Here is a 25,426-nt window from a genome sequence, read left to right as displayed (position 1 = left end):
TGTGTACATATAAACTATCATACAAAAGTTGTGCATTTGTCATCATATTCTACTGACAAATAAGAAAGTTATAAGAGCTTCCTAAAATGTCATGAATTATACAGTGCCAAATTATTAAGCAAGCCCCTAACAAATGAGTCTACATAACAAAAATATATCTGTGGTATAGGAAAATATCTGTAAATATCTGGAAATAGGAATAATAGAAAGAGAGCTTCTGGTATCCTCACCGTCACACCAAACATACTCGCTCTTTCAGCCGTGTGGGCGTTATAATGTGAAGGTCAATCCCACTGTTCGTTGATAAAATAGTAGCCCAAGAGTTGGCGGTGGGTGGTGATGACTAGCTGCCTTCCCTTAAAGCCTTACACCGCTAAATTATGGATGGATATCGTAGATAGCCCTCGAGTAGCTTTACGCGAAATTCTAAAAAAACAAACTACAGACCAAAAAGTTTATGGTATAGACAAAAACATATGTATGCAGCCTTTTGTATAAACAATTATATATATATATATATATATTATGACCATAAATGTTTAAGCCATAAACATCTATATATATATATATATACACACACACACACATAATAGTCTCTGGTAAATAGAATTATATACATATTACCCTCTAGTGGTATAGGGAAGAACACATGTATATATATATACTAGCCACTGATGAATGTGTGTGTGTTTTAACATTCATCCCCAGCGTATGTTAACTGCAATTCGCCCGACAGTATACATGGTTTGTATCAAAAACAACAGCCCTGAAACAGGACACACTTTCAAATTCATATGAATTTTTCGTTTAATAAGTTAAATGGGTCAGTTATTACCTTCTACAAAGCATAATATTGAATTATCATCTAATGAAGTGATTAGAGATTAAATAACAAAAGATGAAAGAGGCACGTTACCTTGTATTTTCTTTTTATACGATTAACAGTTTTCGTTCCTCAACAGCTAGTACTGAATAGCAAAGAGTCATACCTGAGTAATAACAAATGGTCATTTTAATTTAAGTAATAACAGTCACCTCCTAATATTAGTAATAACAAAGTCACTTTCTAATATTAGTAATAACAAATTTTCGTGTCTTAATATAAGTAAAGCAAACTGTCATCTCCTAATGTTAAGGTCTGTGAATAGTAAGCTTGCCAAGAATTCTGTTTATTTTTCTTGGAAGTTAAGGTTTGTGAAAAAGTGTATTTAGTGGTTGTGTTGGTTTAATCAAGCTACTGATAGAACGTGATCATTCTGGTTGTGAAATATAGTTATGATTTTGTTTTGCTTTTTTATTTCTGTCGCTGCGAGTGCTCGACGTTGAATCATACGATTGTGCTACTTTACATTACAGGTCACGTACAACCACGTGGTAACATGTACATCTTTCGCGCCTTCACTCACATCCTCAATGGAAATTTCCACGCTTATCTGTAGCAACCAATGAGAAACTCCGTCGTTACTCCACTAGCGATCCCAGACAGCAAAATGGGAACTATCGTTAAACAGAGAGTAAATGAAAACCTTGAAGTTGTAGAACGCGCCGGTGAGAAAAACTTACCAAGTTTATATGAGTAGACACTCTGAGGACACGTTTTGTTTTGCTCGTTGTAGGCAACTTATATTCAACAGTTGATAAAATCGGAGAGACTTCACTCATTTCTTTTTTTTTTATGTGTACAGTTACTTTGTTTTAGTAAATACAACTGTCTTTCAAAATTTTATCACGTGCTTTATATTGATCGCTGGGCATCAGTCGTTTCGCTCCTGTACAAGTCATAATACTGAACTCGATTTTCAGCACTTTCACAAAATATTTGAGTTTATTCTCAAAAGAACTAAGAAGTGTTTATACCAGTTTGTTCCATTATTAATTGTATAAGAACTAAGAAGTGTTTATACCAGTTTGTTTCATTATTAGCAGTATAAGAACTAAGTGTTTATACCAGTTTGTTTCGTTATTAGCTGTATAAGAACTAAGTGTTTATACCAATTTGTTTCATTATTAGCAGTATAAAAACAAGAAGTGTTTATACCAGTTTGTTTCATTATTAGCAGTATAAAAACGAGAAGTGTTTATACCAGTTTGTTTCATTATTAGCAGTATAAGAACTAAGTGTTTATACCAGTTTGTTTCATTATTAGCAGCATAAGAACTAAGTGTTTATACCAGTTTGTTTCATTATTAGCAGTATCATCGGCTTCTGAATTTAGTTATTTTTGAAGAGTAACATTAAAGAGGTGAGTGACTTTAAGTATTTTGTTTTAACATGTTTTTATATTTTAAATCATAAGTAAACGATTCTCTCTTATCTAATTATCAAAACGTTGGTACTAAATAATTTAACATTTTTTTTCTTTAAAACAAGACGTTTAATAACCATTATTCCATCTTAGAATATTTTAAGTGTCTTGAAATCGATAAATTAGAATATAACTGAAACATCCATGTACCATAGTTAATTTTAAAATATTTCTTGATGTGATAATTCTTAAATACTTAACCAGGGGACTGCTTTTTTTTAAATAAAAACGCTTGAATGATATCTTCTCATCACAAGACTATTTTGAACCTGAAATAAAAATAAAGTAAAAAATAGTAACTGTGATCTATTTCAATACGTAAATTTTGTAACAGTTTGGATTTTTGGAACGTTACTTTGCTATAGTTCAGAATGTACTTGTTTGTTTTTTTTTGTTGGAATTGTACGTTAGACCATATATCTAGAGTTTGTGTTATACCTGAGATAATATAGCTAGAGTTACATTGTGATTCTTTCCACAAGAAATACCTTATTTTCCCTGTCTATACAGCTTGCTCTTTCAAATGCTTACCTTTTATTGATTTATATAAATGTTTTAGATCGCGCTAGTATCTATAGCGTAGATTAGATCCTGAACAACTATTTAATAATTAGCACCCTTTATGGTTGTTTATTTCGTAGTGAACGAGTTTTGTTTTCCTATTTATTTATTTGCCTTATGAGCAAGAAATAGATATCTCAAGGAAACTGTCATAGTATATGCAATTTCAAACTGTTACTTACAATTTTAAATTGTTTATAGCACGAAACATACCAAAATATTCTTCAATAGTGTTTTTTTACGTGACCATCCGCGAATAAAAATTAATTATTTTGATTTGTTTGATAATACGTTTTTTTTATTGATACGTTTTTCACCTCTTCTGATTCGTTAGTCGGCCCGACATAGCCAGATGGTTAAGGCACTCGACTCGTAATCTGAGGGTCGCGAATTCGAATCCCGGTCGCACCAAACATGCTCGCCCTTTCAGCTGCGGATACGTTATAATGTTACGGTCAATCCCACTATTCATTGTTAAAAGAGTAGCCCAAGAGTTGGCGGTGGGTGGTGATGACTAGTTGCTTTCCCTCTAGCCTTACACTGCTAAATTAGAAACGGCTAGCACAGATAGCTCTCGAGTAGTTTTGTGCAAAATTAAAAACAAACAAACAAACAAACGAACGAACAGTTCTTTAGTATCAATAGAGTGTGATGCCAAGGTTCTCGTGCATATCAGATATCATTATTGCTGTAAGTATAATACTATCACGTGCTTCTAATTCTACAATAAATTTGTTTTTTTTTTCCATTCCACTTATCACATTGGTTTTCTTAGAAATTATTTCGGAAGTTGCTCCACACGTATTCCAATTTCCAATTTCCGGTTTTTAAGTACTTGTGCTCTGAAGATTTAACCCCTGTAAGATAGCTTACTCCTCTTTATTACGTCTCTACAGAGAAAGTTTCCAACAGGGATATTACTAAGTTCGCCGATAGATTGTTTATACACAAACGTAAGTCTACTTTAGCAGATGCAATAGCTCTTTGATAAAGAATAAAAATATAGACAGACATCGCAGGGAATTAGGTAACTGTGTCATGACGCACGTGAAATACATGTAACGACCTGCAGATAGCTAAATTCTAAATCTACAAGTAATTATATTTGTTTGCTATTAAGCATACAAAACTACACAGTGGCCAAGCGGATATCGAACTTCGGTTTTCTACGTTATAAGCTACCAGACATACCGCAGAGTCACGTGGGGAAAGACAACAGTTAGAACTAATGCATTAATAGACATTTAAAGGTACATGAGAATGTATTTTTGTAAACTAAATTAAAATGTGTGTTTTTATAGCAAAACCACATCGGGCTATCTGCTGAGCCCACCGACGGGAATCGAACCATTTCAAACTGTTACTTACAATTTTAAATTGTTTATAGCACGAAACATACCAAAATATTCTTCAATAGTGTTTTTTTACGTGACCATCCGCGAATAAAAATTAATTATTTTGATTTGTTTGATAATACGTTTTTTTTATTGATACGTTTTTCACCTCTTCTGATTCGTTAGTCGGCCCGACATAGCCAGATGGTTAAGGCACTCGACTCGTAATCTGAGGGTCGCGAATTCGAATCCCGGTCGCACCAAACATGCTCGCCCTTTCAGCTGCGGATACGTTATAATGTTACGGTCAATCCCACTATTCATTGTTAAAAGAGTAGCCCAAGAGTTGGCGGTGGGTGGTGATGACTAGTTGCTTTCCCTCTAGCCTTACACTGCTAAATTAGAAACGGCTAGCACAGATAGCTCTCGAGTAGTTTTGTGCAAAATTAAAAAACAAACAAACAAACAAACGAACGAACAGTTCTTTAGTATCAATAGAGTGTGATGCCAAGGTTCTCGTGCATATCAGATATCATTATTGCTGTAAGTATAATACTATCACGTGCTTCTAATTCTACAATAAATTTGTTGTTTTTTTTTCCATTCCACTTATCACATTGGTTTTCTTAGAAATTATTTCGGAAGTTGCTCCACACGTATTCCAATTTCCAATTTCCGGTTTTTAAGTACTTGTGCTCTGAAGATTTAACCCCTGTAAGATAGCTTACTCCTCTTTATTACGTCTCTACAGAGAAAGTTTCCAACAGGGATATTACTAAGTTCGCCGATAGATTGTTTATACACAAACGTAAGTCTACTTTAGCAGATGCAATAGCTCTTTGATAAAGAATAAAAATATAGACAGACATCGCAGGGAATTAGGTAACTGTGTCATGACGCACGTGAAATACATGTAACGACCTGCAGATAGCTAAATTCTAAATCTACAAGTAATTATATTTGTTTGCTATTAAGCATACAAAACTACACAGTGGCCAAGCGGATATCGAACTTCGGTTTTCTACGTTATAAGCTACCAGACATACCGCAGAGTCACGTGGGGGAAAGACAACAGTTAGAACTAATGCATTAATAGACATTTAAAGGTACATGAGAATGTATTTTTGTAAACTAAATTAAAATGTGTGTTTTTTATAGCAAAACCACATCGGGCTATCTGCTGAGCCCACCGACGGGAATCGAACCCCTGATTTTAGCGTTGTAAAACCGGAGACATACCGTTGTACTAGCGTAGAGCCTAAATTAAAATAATAGCAATTAAAGAAATTACAACCCCCCGCCCCTTTCCGGGATTTTGAAAACTCAGAAAATCCTTCTAAGATCCATAATCGTGGATCACTTCTTGTAGTGTGATGACGATTCTCAGCCATAATGTACTGATGAAATTTGATACAAATTCGATCACACTTTACAAAGTTATTAACCCCAAATTGCAAAAATACTCTGTCTTCCAATTATTAAAAAAAACAAAACAAAACTTCGAAGTTATCAAGAATATGAATCCGGATTTTTATGTGATCAAATTTAAGAGGGACTGTCCCAAATTTATTTGTCAGCTTGTTTTATCTTTCTATTAGTTTTCGAGAAATACAGATACACACACACAGACCCGATTGTAATACCTTCGCCCCAGAAAGAGAAGGGTCAAGGATAACGATCTATAATTATGATATTAATAACATTATTCCTCACTTAATATCGTTAGGATATAATATTTCTATCTTTCTCTAATAATTTTTGAATCAAAAAGCACTTTTACAAACCTCTTTAAAATCACTTATGAAAATCATGCGAATTAAACGAGTTTTGGTCATAGACAAAAAAACTATTAAACCCTGTAGTCAATGGCCTTAAGACACTGAGTACCAAGGGAAAAAAATCGATAGATTAATCTTGGCCAGCAGTCCTTGGCATTTGACCAGAAATAACTATACAGTCAGACTCTACTAAAATAAACTGGATTAAACTTTTTTACGCCTGCTTTATATTGCTCTTGACGACTTCCATGTTTGGTTTTATTCATAGCTTCTGTAGTCAAATTTATACTTTTGTTATTGACAGTACTGCTTACAAATTAATAAACTATCACAGATTTAAGTCGTGTATTTTTATAACTTAATTAATATTTCTGTTTATAGGTTAGATTGCACATTTTAGCAGCATCTATTTCTATATATTAATAAGATTTATAGCATGTTTCACAAGAATAGTGGGCATGTAACACAGTGTTAACACGATGTATTATTAAATATTAATAGGTTTATAGTATTTTTTACAAGATTACTTAACACAGCACATTGTTAACAGCGTGTATTATTAGATATGAATAAGGTTTATACTTTGAGAAAAATAATTGACACATAATACACTTTTAACACCATGTATTATTTGATACTAATAAGGCTTACAGTATGTTGCACACAATTACTTAATATACAATACACTGTTTACGCAATGAATTGTTAAATATTAATAATAGTGATGTCCATTCTTGACTTCCAACTCTAAGTGTGAGGATGATTCATTCTACTATAAAATAAACATTTTTATTTTGTATCTGACTTATATTTGTATCTGAATAATGTGTGTATAATCCCCCCCTCTGGGACAGCGGTAAGTCTTTAGACTTACAACGCTAAAATAAGAGGTTCGATTCCACTCGGTGGACACAGCTGATAGCACGATGTAGCTTTGCTATAGGAAAACACATAAACACTCCTGTATTGTAAAAGACCAATTTACAACAAAGTAAAAAAAAATTATTTTATTGACATAGACGGACTGTCATAGTTTTTATAATTATTATCGCACTGTACTCTGTTGAAATACGTGAATACCTTAAAGCAGTTATATAAACTAACCATTATAAATGCAACTTCACGAAATGTGCATAGATAAGTATTTACAGAAAATCGGACTTATCACTAGAAGGCACTAATGGTTATCTGAATGATTCGCCGTTAGTTTCGCTCACATTGTTGAGTTCAAACTATTTGTGTTGCTTCGAGCAGTTGGTCGATGTTTAGTTCTATCTTGAACTCTACTCGTGCACTTGTTTGTTTTTGTTTATTGTTTCCACCATCAGACGATTTACCTCGAGCATAAAAGTTAACTATTAGGCTTAAAACGCTTTCTTTGGCCTTCCTCAGCGTTATCCGTCGGTCTATCTGATTACACATGTGTGAACAGTAAATTGTGAACTAGCTGAGTCAGTTTCCACGTGAAACTGATGCCACGTGAAAGAAAGTTCAATGCCACACGTGGCATGAGAACCTTTGTGACGTGAATATCGTTCGTGTGCTGTAGCTCAAAGTAGTAAAAATGTCTTACGTCTTCACTTTGAAACCTGAATTCTTTACTAGTATTCTGTACGTTTTTGTTTTAAGTGTCTCAGTTTCTAAAGCTTCTAGTTGTACCATCAGCACCTAAAGAATCATCTTATCTCTTAGTAAAATTGTTAAGCGACATCTTATACAAATTAAAAATGAGTTCCATTTTTTATAAACTTTCAAACTCAACCTCTTAGTATGTTACAAACCAATCTTATCACTATTAACACTAAATATCAGTTTTCTCCAAGTCTTCATCAAGGATCAGATTAACTCCAAAAATTCGCTAGCCTCTTCATTAATAAGTTTAAATTCAGAATTATCTTTATCGACCCTAAACGTAGCTTTCCATTTATGAGTTACCTTTACCTTGTCTCAAAAGCAGTGACACTGAGGTATAATATCACGAGAGCATAAACGTTTTCATCGAATCAAAAGTCGTTTGTATTTTATTAATTCATTCCAAATTAGATCTCTGATTTGATATCGTTAGTTTGTACTTCGCAGGTTTCTTTCTTACCTCACAACGTTTGGTCTTTCCTACGAAGTACTTGCTTATTTTCCATACATTTATAAGACTTCTGTTTCGTCATAAAAATAGTTTCATTTGTCTCTGTCGTTAGATTTCGAATAAAAGTTGTTACGACTCGAGTATTTTAGTCGACCCAGAACGATAAGGTACTATCAAGGTTGACAGTAGTAGTTACACAAGCAACATTTTTTATAGGTATAGATTGATGTCTTATCTCAAGAGATTTGTGTTTGTTCTTTTCACATAGAGAGGTCAAAGTGACTTTTGCTTGTTTTTAAAAACGTGGGCGCTAGAGTAAAATCTACGATGTAATTTTATTGAAACGTACACGGATTGTGTTGCTGACAGATTCAACAAGTGGAAGTTCACGTGCTTACTATATGTTGTTTTTTCAATACAATTCTCAAAAAGTCAACAAAATATAACTTTCTACCGAGCAGATATATCTTCCCTTTGATAACTGAATTTCGTTGTCTGGAGTTATTATATTAACTGATCAGACTCAATAATGAATTAGGTTGCGACTATTATATTAACTAATCAGACTAACTAATGGATAGACTGGACAGGTGTCACTTGGTGTCTAGAAGATTCCTAGAATGGACCCATATGTATCTTCAGAAATTTTTGACGTTTCAATTTGTCGATTATGATTTTCAATTTTTATTTTTCAAGACGCCAACTAGGAATTATGGGCACTGTCGAATAGAATCTGGGAACGTGCCCATTTCTAGCGATGCCTCTGCTTCGACACCTCACTATGAAAGGAAAAAAAAATGATCATTATCAATTTAAACAACCGACCTCTCTATATCTGCTGATATAGAGGTATATACATCAGTAGCGCATTTACCAGAGATAAACTAGTCTTCAGTGAATCTTAAAAAATAGTGTTGTATCCAGTTTACAAGTGTTTGAATCTCATCAATTACAAATATATAATTACTGCTATTTTAAAAACGCAGTGACAGAAGATGTCATTTACGTAAGATACAGCTATGACTGACCACAGTGACTGTGTCAATACTGATTGGTGCGACAAAGCCAGTACGACCTATTAGCGTACGTTAAACATCTTGGAAGTATACCGCTTATAATTGCGATGCAAAGTAGGGTAGTAAATTCCAGAGGGTGTTAATTTAGTGTTAGCTATTAGGCTAAATGTTACTTTTAGTTACATTACACATTTTTTGTGATTTTTGGATATTTTTATGTTTTGATAAATATTACACAATGTATATCAGTGGTATATCTTGGCCGATGGCTGTGAATTATTGCATTATTATAGGCATTAGTTAGGTATATCGATAATAATATATAATTCTGCATAAGTAATATTTTTGATATAAATATAGATACCTCTTATGATATTAAGTAATGCCTCCATCAGTATAGTTGTACGTAATATCTCTGATGATATATATATACATATTTAATATCACCAATACTATGTTAGCATTCTTAAGTAATAACTGTAATACAAATAAAACCCATTAATTAATTATTTCTCATAATAATTACGTTTATCTTCATGTAATATTTTTTTAGTAAATACATTATTATGCTCTTGTTTTTTTACAGTTTCAATTTTTATTAAAGTGTAGAAAATTTGTGACTTTATTCAAGAAATGTCTCCCAAAAATGAAAAATCAGAAATCGTCAGTGTAGAAAAAGGAGTGAAAATGATCACAACACCTAATGAAATGAACCAGTCGGTAAGAAAGTCAGATAAGGAGAAGGAACCAGAACGTGGGGAATGGGGAGGAAAACTGGACTTTATTTTCAGCTGCATAAGCTACGCTGTCGGTCTTGGCAACGTATGGCGATTTCCATACTTGTGTTATGAAAATGGTGGAGGTATGTGTCTCGTGGTTTAGTCTAACATAATATACATTAAAGCTTTACCTTACTAAATGGTAAATCGGTGGTTCTAATGGATTATACGTTGTTGTTTGTTATTTAGGGGCATTTTTGTTTCCGTACCTCATCTGTTTAGTCTTGTGTGCTGTTCCTCTATTCTTCCTGGAAGTGGCCATTGGTCAGTACCTCAGCACTGGTGGTATCGGGGTCTGGAATATGATTCCTATTTTTAAAGGTAGCTATTGTTATTTAATTCTAGTGTTTTAGCATTTTTCACCTTCTCCGGATATATATTACCCTTACCTGTGTCTCAAATATGTCAATAGTTCTTATATTATGTAATCTATACTTTCACTAGGAATTGGCTTTGCTTCAATGACCATCGTTTGTCTCTATAATATCTACTACGTGGTGATAATAGCTTGGACATTACTCTACCTCGTGTCCTCAATGACGACACAACTGCCTTGGGAATCGTGTGGTAATTGGTGGAACACAAAATATTGTGTGAAAGAGGGAACCAACATTACGAGTCTCAATATTACAGCCACCGAAGCAGAATCACCTATAACCGAATTCTGGGAGTAGGTTTAATTTCTTATTTTTCAGACAAATCCATTATTTTCAACTCCTTATATAGGTCGATCAAGGTTTTTAACGAACTGATGTAGAGAAAACAGATATATTTTGTTGAGTTTCAATAGAAATATAAAATCATAATTCAAAATCATTATATAGTAAAGAGTATTTGTTCCAGGGGAAGTATACTTTCACGTGAGGTACATATGTTTTAATTATGAAAGTTTAGAAATAGTGTTTCAAATTTATATTGTATGTAGTACCTAACTCTCTATTCTCACAAACTACCATTGCCTTTATTTCTCTTCTTTTTCACAATATGAGATTAGTGATTGCAGTATAATATGTGTCAGTGTGTAAAATTCTGTCCAAAACATATGATGCTATTAGTAGTTCCATCCAGGAATAGACTTAATATGTTAACCAACAATGATGATAACCATGATGGACACCTTCTGTTCAATTTTTCAAAGTTTTTGTACCCTGTATATTTCGAGAAATGTACTCATCCCAGGACAAGTACTTTCTCAGATATAGCTATTTTAGATACGGAAATTATTAATTATAAAAAAAATGTTTCTGTTATTGAATATATAAAATATATAAAGAATATATAAATAATTTTGTGGTTAAATACTCAAAAATCGAATATGATGAAACGTTAATTTAAAATGATTCAGTGAAGCCACTATAGATACTATATTTCAATAATACAATATTTATTGTTCTTTTGTAGGCGTCGAACCTTACAAATTACCTCAGGAATACATGACTTGGGAGGTATGAACATGGAACTAAGTTTGTATTTGTTACTTGCCTGGTTTCTGGTTTATTTGGTCATCTGGAAAGGACTACATAGTAGTGGCAAGGTGAGAGTTAAACTAAAATTAAACTTGGAAACAAAAGGAAAAGGAAAGATTGCATGAAACAGTGTTACAGTAATCACAAGGAAACATCACTTAATGACATAGAACACCATTATAGTAATTACAAGAACAGATCACATAGTGACATAAAACATTACAGTAATCACAAGTAAAGATCATCTAGTGACATATTGTTTTCCAGTACATCTGATGTCCTTTGTTTTATCTAATAATATCTAATATTTCTAGCTTTACTTGATTATTTACGTTGTTTACAGATTATTTGGGTTTCAGCAACGTTTCCGTACGTCATCCTCATCATTCTTTTTTTTCGTGGAGTGACGTTAGAAGGCGCTGGAGACGGACTACTTTTTTACATTACTCCACAATTCGACAAACTTTTGGATCCCAAGGTTAGTTTATGTTAAATGTATTTCTCTGATCCTGGTCAACTGTTTTAATTACTCATTTTTTTAGGATTAACTGTTATAAGCCACCAGACACTGGGGGACACTGAATTAAATTAAGAACAATTTAATCTGATAGTACTTTACATATGGCCGAAAGTGGCCTTGTGGTTAATGTGCCCTTAGTACTTTACATATGCCCGAGAGTGGCCTTGAGGTTAACGTGCCCTTAGTACTTTACATATGGCCGAAAGTGGCCTTGCGGTTAATGTGCCCTTAGTACTTTACATATGGCCGAGAGTGGCCTTGTGGTTAATGTGCCCTTAGTACTTTACATATGGCCGAGAGTGGCCTTGTGGTTAATGTGCCCATAGTACTTTACATATGGCCGAGAGTGGCCTTGTGGTTAATGTGCCCATAGTACTTTACATTTGGCCGAGAGTGGCCTTATGGTTAATGTGCCCTTAGTATTTTACATATGGCCGAGAGTGGCCTTGTGGTTAATGTGCCCATAGTACTTTACATATGGCCGAGAGTGGCCTTGTGGTTAATGTGCCCTTAGTACTTTACATATGGCCGAGAGTGGCCTTGTGGTTAATGTGCCCATAGTACTTTACATATGGCCGAGAGTGGCCTTGTGGTTAATGTGCCCATAGTACTTTACATTTGGCCGAGAGTGGCCTTATGGTTAATGTGCCCTTAGTATTTTACATATGGCCGAGAGTGGCCTTGTGGTTAATGTGCCCATAGTACTTTACATATGGCCGAGAGTGGCCTTGTGGTTAATGTGTCCATAGTACTTTACATTTGGCCGAGAGTGGCCTTGTGGTTAATGTGCCCATAGTACTTTACATATGGCCGAGAGTGGCCTTGTGGTTAATGTGTCCATAGTACTTTACATTTGGCCGAGAGTGGCCTTGTGGTTAAAGTGCCCTTAGTACTTTACATATGGCCGAGAGTGGCTTTGTGCTTAATGTGCCCTTATTACTTTACATATAGCCGAGAGTGGCCTTGTGGTTAATGTGCCCATAGTACTTTACATATGGCCAAGAGTAACCTTGTGGTTAAAGTGCCTTTAGTACTTTACATATGGCCGAGAGTGGCCTTGTGGTTAATGTGCCCATAGTACTTTACATATGGCCGAGAGTGGCCTTGTGGTTAATGTGCCCTTAGTACTTTACATATGGCCGAGAGTGGCCTTGTGGTTAATGTGCCCATAGTACTTTACATATGGCCGAGAGTGGCGTTGTGGTTAGTGTGCTGTTAGTACTTTACATATGGCCGAGAGTGGCTTTGTGGTTAATGTGCCCTAACTGCGAGACTCTTGAGTCACGCAAAGTTATCATAAATCGCATTATACGCTTTTGTACCGTGTGTGTGTTATTACAGTGACAGTCAGATCCCACTTTTAGAACAAGAATGATGTTTCGAGAATTGTCAGTAGATGATACTACTACTACTTTTCCTCAATTATGTTATTTAAAAAAGCCTTTTTATTACTTTGGGTGCAGTACTGAAGCAAAATACACTACATTTCGATTTAATAGCACACTACACTATAATAATGAACATTTCTACTTGATAGATCCGGTTATTACATAATTACTAATTATGCATTACACTATACTACAGCAATGTTTTGATAACTTTGAACACAATAATTATGTTTCTAAGCAAAGCCTATCCTGAATACTTTTCTCATGTCTTCAGTTTTTCCTGACCTTTCTCCGCGTGAGGTAAACAACTGATTTTGTTTGTATATATCCATGGTAAGTGATTTTAAACTGTTGAAAAGACAGAAGGTGGTCTTTGGACAAAACCCATCACATATTCTTTTACCAAAGAATATATATAAATGTTATTGTTATTACATTCATATATAAATGTTATTGTTATTACATTCATATATAAATGTTATTGTCATTATATTTATATATAAATGTTATTGTTATTACATTCATATATAAATGTTATTGTCATTATATTTATATATAAATGTTATTGTTATTACATTTATATATAAATGTTATTGTCACTATATTCAGATTTAAATGTTATTATTATTATATTAATATACTAATTTTATTATTATTGCATTCATATACGATATAAACACTAGTAAATATTAATTTTGGTGTTAAAGGTTGTTGGACAGAACCCATCGCATATTCTTTTACCAACGAATAGTGGGATTAACCGTACATTTTAATGCCCCTGACGCGGAAGACAAATACTAACAACAAGGCTGGGCAACAAATAAAACTTCCCATCTAATGAAGTTATAGTTTACGTCTGTAGTGAAAATAGTGTCATTGTTAATCAGTAACTGTCAAGCGACTTTTTTTTTTCGTTTATTTGCTATCAAGCTTTAATACCAGTTAATAATTCTTTAATCAAAACGTAACAAAACTAAATTAGTGTGAAATTTAAATTTTCTCAGAGCTGATCTCTGTGTAATCAGTATTAATTTATTATATTAATGTTATTAGGTCTGGGTGACAGCAGGAACACAAGTATTTTTCACCTTTGGTATTGGTTTCGGTTCCGTCGTAACTCTTGGAAGCTACAACAAGTTTAGCCACAACTTCTTCCGGTAACAAAATACAAACAAACAGACTCTTAAGAAATATTTTCTTATTTTTTAATTTAATTATTTAACAATGATTTGCACAAAAATGTTCAATGTAATAATTCTCTGTACTCTGTATTCGTTATTCTTTCAGTGTTTCTGTTTCCATGGATATTATTGTACACTTTGCACACATTCATTATTGTTTCTATATCTTGTTTCTAGAGACGGATATATCCTATGTATTGTTAACCCTGCTACCAGTATATTTGCTGGTACTGTGATATTTTCCGTCCTCGGTCACATGGCCTACTTGAAAGGCGACGGGACTGAAGTTGCTGACGTTGTGAAGTCCGGTAAGATATTTCAGTCTTCTAGTGCTTCAGTTGTTTATATAAACACTAAAAGTTCTGTTTCTGTACTAAATCAACGTGTAACAGAATATTTCAGAACAAACTTTATTAATATTTTCTTGAATCTTGTTTCTAAAACATTTAAAATGAAACGTCTATTGGTAAGTTACAGTGTATCAACATCTTTATACACACTAAGTATTATCCGACAGTGACCTGTTGTGTTATTTTCAGAGTACAAACACGGTCTTTGTTTAGATATAATTTAACATTGTGTATTTTCTTCAGGTCCAGGGTTAGCTTTCCTTGTTTATCCAGAAGTTGTTCTACAGTTGCCACCTCCCCCTTTATGGTCAATTGTGTTCTTCCTCATGCTGTTAATTCTTGGAATTGACAGCCAGGTGAGCATATAATATGCTGATGTGTGTTATTTGACAGCCAGGTGAGCATATAATATGTTGATATGTGTTATTTGATAGTCAGGTGAGCATATAATATGTTGATGTGTGTTATTTGATAGCCAGGTGAGCATATAATATATTAATGTGTGTTGTTTGATAGCCAGGTGAACATGTAATATGTTGATGTGTGTTAATTGATAGCCAGGTGGGCATATATGTTGATGTGTGTTATTTGACAGCCAGGTGAGCATATAATATGTTGATGTGTGTTAACTGACAGCCAGGTGAGCATATAATATGTTGATGTGTGTTATTTGATAGCCAGGTGAGCATATAATATGTTGATGTGTGTTATGTATTTGACAGCCAGGTACATACTTTATATTCTCATTTTCATTTAATGACATAAATATTATTTTAAAAATGGGAAAATTTTCAGAGCTCAAAATACTTTTGTAGACTATTTTTTTTTTTTATTTACGCGTTTGTGTTATTGTTTGTCTGGAGGGAGTTTTCACGTTTTAACTGTTTCAACAATTGAATATTTAATAAGTCTGTGACGTTTGCACTTAATTACTGAGTTAGTGAGTTTATTAGTTTGAGAAACAATGTAACTATGAGAAAAAGATTAGCAAGTAACTAACAGTTCAGTGTTATTGGAAATTAGAGCTGTCTTTGGTATATATAAGGTTAGTACATGAAATCTGTGGAACTAGTAATGGAAGAAATAATACGGTTCCATTGATATTAAATGTGTTGACCTTCTATGTTTTACCAAACGAAACCTGCGCAGTGGCAGAGGCTTATGAAACAATACTGTTAACATTGTCAGAAGCTGAGGAAAATTCTGATCTAAGAATCGTATGTACATGATCATGTGACGTGCAGTTAGTGGTTAATTTCTTATTCAGTTAACCTCAAAATGTGTGGTGTTAACTAATCTCAACAGAATACAACCTTCTGATATGTTATTATTATCAGAGATTCTATTTCCACTTCCGCCTTATTATCTGTTAGGACACAAGCCACGTGTCGCATGGCAACATGGTTCTTGACACGCGTGCATGTTTTTTCACAGTAAAAGACTATTCGGGACTCTTGCATGCTTTCTGCACGTCGTAGTAGTGCTATACTTGCATGCTGCCTATCTCGGCAACCAGCTACTTTGTTGCTCTCTGCTACTTTTCTCCGATATCTGTTACATACATCAGTAATACGCAACGTGATTGCTACCTACTACATTCTTTTATAATCTTTTACATTTGCGTCACCTGTTACTCATGGCAATAACCAATTAACTAGTTAACAGATGCTGTCGTTGTTTGTAATGTACTACATTTGTTTGTCATAAGTTACTAATGAATTATATGGTTGATACCTGCTACGTATGTTTGCCACATGAATGTAGTACTAGCTTCAAATTGTTATATCCTTCAACCGTTACTTGATACATGTGTTTATATGCTACAAGTGTTCCATGTGTCACCTGAGCTTACATTATTATGTTCTATTTTATATCTAACAAATCAAAGAATGGATGCGTAACCACATATTGTTTAACTGTTTATCGCTGGTTAAGTATTTTAATATGTAAGAAATTTCCACAGGGCCCGGCATGGCCAAGCGTGTAAAGGCGTTCGACTCGTAATCCGAGGGTCGCGGGTTCGCATCCTCGTCGCGTCAAATATGCTCGCCCTTTCAGCCGTGGGAGCGTTATAATGTTACGGTCAATCCCACTATTCGTTGGTAAAAGAGTAGCCTAAGAGTTGGCGGTGGGTGGTGATGACTAGCTGCCTTCTCTCTAGTCTTACACTACTAAATTAGGGACGGCTAGCACAAATAGCCCTCGAGTAGCTTTGTGCGAAATTCAAAAACAAACAAACAAGAAATTTCAAAGTACCATTCTTAAGTGATTCACAGAGATAAACTTCTATATCAGAAACTCATAACTTAAAACGTTCTCTCACGCAAGAATAAGTATTAGGTTATCAAACTAGATAATAACACGTATGTTTGAAACTTTATTATATAAAACATTAATTCACTAAATATATATACGTACACAATTTATATAGATCTGTCTAACTACGTTATTATGTTACTTTGATCTGTATGTTATGACAACATGTGTACTGATATTGGTCTGTTTTTGTTTTTCATAGTTCTGCACCGTGGAAGCTCTGATAACAGGAATTGTGGACGAATGGGCGTCTGTATTGAGACCACGAAGGAAATTATTTATTATAGGAATGGTTATCGTATTGTACCTGTTAGGTCTACCAATGGTCACTGAGGTATGTTCCATAATATTAAAAAATCAATAAACGAGTAAAACGAAAAACCACAGTTGTCAGTGTGGTTGTTATAGTAAGAAGTTAGTAATAACAATTGTAACAGCATGGTTGTTATAATGAGAAGTTAACATAAGTTTCAGGGACAACAAGGGATATATTGGTCCATCTCAGCTGTCCCACCCTCTAAGCCAAACTAATACTATTAAAAACAATTAGTCATCACTTGTCATTCATATATGTATCAAGTTTCTTTTAAACTCACTCAAATTTACTAGCATATCTTCATATGCACTGGAAAATAAAGTTGTCATCTTTTATATTTCCTAAATCTATATTTGTGTCACCAAGTTCTATAATTCTCACTATTAAGTATGAAAAATGTTGATGCATCAACATTATAAATCCTTTTACAATTTTAAACATTTGAATCAGATTGCCTCTAACTCTTGAGACTTTTAAGGATCTTAATCTCTCCTCAAATGACAATCCCTCCATCCCAGGCACCATTTTAGTTACCCTCTTCCAAATCATTTCCAACAATTCCATGGCTTTCCTAGGGTAAGGAGCCCAAGACTGAACACAATACTCCTAATGCAGTCTAACCAGTGACCTACACAATGAAATTATAACATATTTATACTTGTATTCAATATTTTTGTAAATACAAATTAAAATCCTATTTACCCTACCAATATTAGCAACAGCACACTGCTTGGATTGTTTAAGAGACTGATCAGCCATTACAACAAGATCATTTTCTTTCATGACATTGTTAAAATTATTCCCATCCAAATTATTCTTATAATTCAAATTATTATCACCCACATACAATATTTTGCATTTATCATAATTAAAACCCGCCTGCCATTTATTCACCCAACTCATTATGTGAGCTAAATATTTTTATAAAGTAGCAGCATCCTCTTCACAGCCAGTAACACCCAAAACCTTGGTGTCATCTGCAAACATAAGTAATTTATTGACTTTCTTCATCAATGTTATTAACGTAAGTCAAAAAGAGTAAAGGTCTTAAGACTGATCCCTGAGGTACACCTCTTGCAACATTAATCTAGTTTAACTGAACTTCATTTATATCAAACCTCTGCTTTTGAATCCAGCCACTGTTCTATACAGTTACTTAACTTATCCTAAGCTCCTGCAGAGATAAGTTTCTTTACAAACCTTTTATGTGGCACTTTGTTTGTTTAGAATTAAGCACAAAGCTACACAATGGGCTATCTGTGCTCTGCCCACCACAGGCATTGAAACCCAGTTTATAGTGGTGTGAGACAAGAGACATGCTGCTTTGCCACTGTGGGGCATGGCACTTTGTAAAATGCTTTCTGAAAATCCATATATACCACAGCTACACCCTTACCCTTATCTACATGTGCAGTAACATTTTTAAAACATGCAAAAAGATTTGTAAGGCAATATTTTTCCTCAGTGAAACTATGTTACTATCCAATAAAATTCTAAACTTGTTAAATGACTTTGCAAAGTATCTTTTATCAGACATTCCAAATCTTTTCTCACAAATGAGGTAAGACTGACAGGCCTTTAATTACTGGGACAACTTCTATTACCTCTCTTGAGGATAGGAGTCAGATTAACCAATTTCCAATCAGTTGGTACTTGTACATTATTCAAGGGCTTAAAACTTTGTTGCAAGTGATTATATGACCTTGTTTAAAACCCTTGGTGAAGTATCATCTATTACAGGAGTCTTAGCATTTTTTAAATATCCCATTTTTTTAACCAGCTTAGAATTAAGGCAGCCATCTTCTTTGATCTCGTTTCCATTTATCAACTGTTCAAGATGTGAAATACAGCTTAAGTCTTCATTAGTAAAAACTGAAGCAAAATCAGAATCTAATAATCTAGGCATTTCATGATCATCAGATACAAGCCTTCCTTCATCATTCCTCATGGGTCCTATCTCCATCCTCACATTTTGTTTACCCATAATGTACTTTAAAAAGTTCTCACTGTTAATTTTTATGTTTTAAGCCAAATTTATGTTATAGACATCTTTTTGGATATCATAATTTCTTCTTTGACCAACTTTCTTGATTTTCTATAATCTTCTACAATACCAGTTAATTTAAATCTCTTAAGTGTGTGGTACTTTTATTTGATTCTATCTCTTATTCCCTTTGTGAACCAACCTGGTTTTTTTTACTTCTAGATCCCATTTTGTTTCTATAAGGAATATGTTTATCTTGAATCTTTAAAAAAATATCTTTAAACATTTTCCACAACTGATTAGTGCCTCAAAATAACTCAGCTGTCCAATTCAGAACACATCTCTTTTAAATTTGCTTTTTTTTAAAATTTGGAATCAAAATATCATTATTTCCAATTTCCAAATGCAGCTAAATATCAAACATAATACAGCAATGATTACTTGTACCTAGGTGCTTTCTAGTTTACACCCTCTTAACCATTTCTATATTAGAATTTAACAATAAATCTAAGATAGCATTATTTACAGTAGGTTCCTTGACCAATTATTAAGAAATCCATCTTGAAAAGTTTTCAGAAACCTTTCTCCCTCGTGGTTTGAGGGATTTTGATTTCCCAATCATTATATCTGCACTTAAAATTATCCTTAATTATGATTTCATTAACAACTGAGATCTTCATCTTATTACAAAGTTTCTTCCTGATTTCATCAGTTCCATCTGGTGATTTGTAACACATTCTTACTAAAAGCTTTACCCCTTGCTATCCACTAACAGAAACCCAATCTCCTTGCTATTATCCTTAATATTCTCAACATCAACAATATGTAACTCACACTTTACATATACAGCCACTCCTTCCCCTTTCTTTAATACTCTGTCCCTATTAAATAACCTATAATCATGTATTTCAAAATCATCTACATTTAACCATGTTTCAGTTATTCTAAATCTTTTATTTCTACCAGTGCCCTAAAGTCATCTATTTTATTTCTTATACTTCTAGCATTACTATAATAACAATTAAGCCTACTCTTGTAATTTGTACTGATTTCCGATGTTAAATTTTCCCGTACATCTTGGTTTTGATTTATTAAGTTTATCTTTACCCTTCATTAAATAGTCCTTGTTTAAAACTTCCCTTACAGCTGAGTTAATAGCTTATAGACGTGTATTAAAATGCTAATTCGATTTGTCAACAGATACCGCCAAAATTAATTTGAGAAATTCTCAACTTCCTCGTACATGAAAAGCACGTACGCCACTTGTTTCCAAAATATTTATTTTTCGGAACAAGTTAAACGTACGTACATCAAATTCTTCACATTATATGGATATTATAAACACTACACACACACACACACACACACACACACACAAATATATATATATATATATAGTTATCTTCCTCTTGTCAAAAGTCCACTTAGGCCTATTCAGTTACTTTAAAATATGCTTCACTTACTTTATCATTGACTTGGGCCCGGCATGGCCAAGCGTGTTAAGGCGTGCGACTCGTAATCCGAGGGTCGCGGGTTCGCATCCCCGTCGCGCCAAACATGCTCGCCCTTTCAGCCGTGGGGGCGTTATAATGTAACGATCAATCCCACTATTCGTTGGTAAAAGAGTAGCCCAAGAGTTGGCGGTGGGTGGTGATGACTAGCTTCCTTCTCTCTTGTCTTACCCTACTAAATTAGGGACGGCTAGCATAGATAGCCCTCGAATAGCTTTGTGCGAAATTTAAAAAAAAAAGTTATCATTGACTTACCACGGTTGTATCCTATATGTTTAAACTTTTTTACTGTCGCTTCTTCCTTCGTATTTCCCAAGAATCGTTTGTTTAGATGTCAGAGTCAACTGGTGCCAGTTCATTCACTTTAGAACTCTCTTTAATGAAATAAACTATTATTTTTATCTTTCTTCTACTATTATTTTCCCTCTAACACATTAATAGTTACGCCTATAGCAACCGTTCGGCCTTTCCCCTCTTACAACAGACAACTTCTCTTTCTCCTCTTGTCTGTCTAATGTTCTCACTCATCTCACACTATTTGTATATTTATTCCCAAATCGTCTGTTCATTATATTCTCTGCATCAATGATTTATAAACACAACACCCAATACACGTCTGTTTTTAAATCTCATATAAAATAATTAAAAGTAAACAACTAAACAAATATAAAACATTCTTTCGAAAACTAAACAAATTTACTATTATCGAAACTAGACAGTCTTTTATATCATGGCAATTAAATGAACTAGGATACGAATGTGAATACTTGAAAACAGCAATGTTTAACCAAGTAAGTGTCAATTACCAATATACTGATTTTAATTAGTAAAATACCCAATATCAGGACAATAACAGTTTCTTTGTTGTGGTCAGTGTTCATGATTCCACTGATGACAGAACTGTCCAATAATATTTCAGTTGTTCATAACCTGAATTTGTTTGATTTTTCCCTTAGTTTTATTGTTAAAACTAATTACCTTTATTGTTTTCTTTTGTTTCTTATTTTGGGGTCTTATATTCATTTCAGTTGATGAATTATTTTTACCAGTACCGTAATAATTTTATTTTATTACACGTTTCAGCTTTTACAGTAAGTAAGATTTGTTTTCAAAACATACTTAAAATCAAATCTTATTTACTGTAAAAATGACGTAATAAATAAAACTTATCATAAGCACAACTCCCAATACTATTATATTTATTCAGTAACGTTCCACTTCTAATATATCTGTTCATTTCTGTAGCTTTACCATGGTGTTATCTTGTATCTAGAATATGGAAACTGTAACTTGTAATAAAATATATTTAATCAAAACGAAACTGTTAAGTAATAATTCTGACTGGATTTCTTTAAACTGATTGTATTAGTCACTAAAATAATCTTTTTACTTTTCAGGGGGGCATGTACATATTTCAACTGATGGATTATTATTCTGCCAGTGGAATGACTCTACTGTTCACTGTTTTCTTTCAAACTATAGCTATTACATGGGTTTATGGTAAGTTTCAAATGGCATGTCCTTCATTGGTAAAATAGACCATTGTTTTATACATCACTTCCAACTTCTAATACATCTGTTTATTTCTATGGTGTTAGATTTTTCTGTAAAATGTGGTGATGTGTTATACGTACGTTAATCCTTGGAGAATCTGTTGTACTCAAGCTAGCCCTGAAAGATAGTATATGCCAGTTAACTCAATAATGTGCTGTTATACTATATGCAAGTTATCCCTAAAATGGGCTGTATTATTCTCAGGTTAACTCTAGAAGGTGGTGTTATATTGTTTTCTTTGGAGGTGTTAATTAATTATATATTACCTTTAATCCGTGTATTATTGTACTCAATAGCCAATACTTTTGACAATTTAATTTCTTTTCATTTATTACGGGATTTTCAAATGTTTTCAGTGTAAGTCAGTATTATTAATTAACAATTGGACATTTAATTTGTAGATTTGTTTGTCTTTTGAATTCAGGTTTTATGTCAAGTGTTTTTTCACATGAAAATTCTAGTTTGTAAACCAACAAATTTATAAAACTAGTAAATTATTACAGGTGTAAAAAAGTTTTCTAGCAACATTGAAGAGATGACAGGACATCGGCCCAACTGGTACTTCCTTGCCACCTGGGTCTTTGTCTCTCCAGCCGTTTGTTTGGTAAGTTTAATGCTGTGTTTAAAGAAAGAATATTCAACAGTTTAGTTAAATAAATAATTGAGTGTAATGAAGAACATGAATCTGTACATTGGTTCTCTGCAAGTCATGAAGTGACCTTCAAACCTGCAGCACGTGAGAATATTATACGTTAACTGTAAGAACAGATCATTTATCCTACTTACTCAGTTACGTTTCTCACAGTATCAAAATAATATAAATAAATATCTTATCTTTAGTTCCTTATATATATATGTATAAATAATGTTCAATTTTATTTCAGTTTCTTTCAGAGAATGTTTTTTCTCATTCTAAATACATATTCCCTTTAGGGAATATTTCTGTTTTCAGTTATGAGATACAAACCTCTGGTGTATGCAGAGACTTACGTTTATCCTTGGTGGGGAGAACTCTTAGGCTGGGGGATAGCCTTGGCTTCCATGGTGTGGATTCCGTCTTATGCTGTTTATTTCATGCTAGTCACACCAGGTTCTCTGAAGGACGTGAGTAGCTTTTAGTCTTTATCAAAAGTAAAATTTTAAAGATTATTGACAAGTTATTCAGACTGAAACCTATTGAAACTCTACACTAGGTTATTGTTACATCTGTAGTAGATTTTCAATACTTGTATTAACTATAGAGACAGTTTTAAAATTGGCAAACAAGATATTAGTAAAGTATCCAGTTTTTTTTACATATAATATTATGTATGTTATTCTTTCCATATATGATATATACGATGATAAATGAAGTTAACAATCAGATTTGAAATTTATACCTGAACTGTTGGTTCCGTTTTTATTTCAGCGGTTGATTGCTGGCATAACTCCGAAACTTCAACCTTCTCAGAAATTAACCAAGACACTTGGTCAAGATTTCGAGCTTCCCAGAAGTAAAAACAATAAACTGTCAGACTCTGGAGATTATACGTCGACAGCCCAAGACATACTTCATATTTAACTGTTAAAAAGTCTATGTGATCATATTACTAACACTAGATTTTCCTTTAGTATGTGATGAAATTACTAACACTAGGTTTTGCTTTAGTACATGATCATATTACTAACACTAGATCCTTCTTTAGGCACAGCAGAATATAATAACAACAGTTAAAAACAGAGCTTAAAAGATGTACATAAAAACTTTATTCATAAAGAGCCAATACCAAGTTACTTTAAGAAATCTGATAACAATTTGTGATGTAAGCCAAAGAAAAAAAAAAAAAAAGAGTTAAATTATAAAACTAATTATATTTAGTTCTCACAAACTGAAATAATCAAACTTCTGTATAAACCTCACCAAAACTGTTTTTATTGTGCACTTAATATTGGTGACAATGAAATTAGAAAAGCAAGTTTTAGATTATATTATAGAGGAGACTAGACTCTAATACACTCACACCATGTAAAGATGAACTAGATTATAATTATGATAGTTATGATACAATACTTTTGGCCATAGGTGTATTAAACCTCACTCAAGCTGCATCCAATTGCTTATGCTCAGTTTTTGTTTTTGTTTCTAGTTTACCATAAACAACAAATGATGTAACGTATATCATTTTACCCATTTTTCTAGCACATTTGTAAATATTATGTCGTTATGATTGATAGTTAGTATCTATCAGTAAACTAACTATCAATTAAAGTATTTAATTGATAAACTAACAATTAAAGTAGGTAAAATAAAAGTGAATTATTTGAAACTCCCTTCAAAATGTCGTAAATAATTTATTCGTTATATTAATTTCACACTCTAATGTACTTGATTGTATATTTTATATAAATGGTTCTGTACTTTGAGTTTAATTAAGACGTTAGGTGATAATTAGAAAAGAAAATATTGAAATATTGAAAATAACACGATTTGTTTTGTGTAAATATGTCTATTATCAACATACACTTGTAATTTAGTGTTCAGTGAATATTTTTTTTGACATTTTCAAACCTTATAAATAGTATGTAAATACACATTTTTTTCCCTTTATTATATTAGTAATTACTGAACGCTTCACGTTTATGAAGATCTTTGATAAATTTAATAATTTTCTGATATTGCAATTTACCCTTACACGGACAATAAATAAATAGTTTATTTACGTTTAAAAGCCGAGATGTGTAATAAAAGATGTTATGTTTTATTTACATTTCAAGAGTGTAGTTCCCTAACACAAAATATGAAAGTACTAACCTCATATTTCTGAGCATACGTCTATGCATATTAATAAACAATAGAATGATTTATTTCTAAATTAATATTTGTAGCTACTGTGTGTTTGTGTATTTCATCCTCCGTATATGTAATGCAAAGACTACCATGCAGATTCCATATACAGATAGAATTGGCGGTGAGTGATTTGACTTCGTACACGTGCAAGTAATA

The 25,426-nt window shown here is 33.2% G+C and overlaps 1 protein-coding gene across 14 annotated transcripts; it reads left to right on the top strand.

The window, feature by feature from the left end:
- The first annotated feature begins 1,474 nt into the window (after nt 1-1,474).
- Nucleotides 1,475-25,299, top strand: LOC143229045 (sodium- and chloride-dependent GABA transporter 1-like). Of its 14 annotated transcripts, none has more exons than XM_076460750.1 (15): nt 1,475-1,548; nt 2,192-2,243; nt 9,710-9,940; nt 10,047-10,178; nt 10,302-10,527; nt 11,259-11,391; nt 11,667-11,801; nt 14,285-14,388; nt 14,590-14,720; nt 15,006-15,118; nt 17,281-17,412; nt 22,287-22,389; nt 22,947-23,047; nt 23,377-23,547; nt 23,852-25,299. In XM_076460750.1, exons 3-15 carry the CDS (start codon nt 9,712-9,714, stop codon nt 24,002-24,004), a joined length of 1,863 nt encoding a protein of 620 aa, XP_076316865.1. In that variant the 5' UTR covers nt 1,475-1,548; nt 2,192-2,243; nt 9,710-9,711; the 3' UTR covers nt 24,005-25,299. The 14 variants fall into 14 exon arrangements, with proteins under 14 accessions (XP_076316865.1, XP_076316864.1, XP_076316861.1 ...); XM_076460749.1 differs by having other exon boundaries at nt 1,487-1,548; nt 2,195-2,243; XM_076460746.1 differs by having other exon boundaries at nt 1,507-1,847.
- The last annotated feature ends 127 nt before the right edge of the window (nt 25,300-25,426 follow it).

Source organism: Tachypleus tridentatus, chromosome 10, assembly GCF_004210375.1.
Source record: "Tachypleus tridentatus isolate NWPU-2018 chromosome 10, ASM421037v1, whole genome shotgun sequence".
In the NCBI taxonomy this organism is placed as follows: Eukaryota; Metazoa; Arthropoda; class Merostomata; order Xiphosura; family Limulidae; genus Tachypleus; species Tachypleus tridentatus.
The sequence above is the reverse complement of the archived record's forward strand: the minus strand, read 5'-3'. Positions and strand labels throughout refer to the sequence as shown.

Coding starts and splice junctions, on each gene's coding strand:
- LOC143229045 (XM_076460750.1), top strand. CDS start 9,712: ATGTCTCCCAAAAATGAAAAATCAGAAATCGTCAGTGTAGAAAAAGGA. Junction 17,413..22,286: donor GTCTACCAATGGTCACTGAG/GTATGTTCCATA, acceptor TTTACTTTTCAG/GGGGGCATGTACATATTTCA. Junction 23,048..23,376: donor TCTCTCCAGCCGTTTGTTTG/GTAAGTTTAATG, acceptor TATTCCCTTTAG/GGAATATTTCTGTTTTCAGT.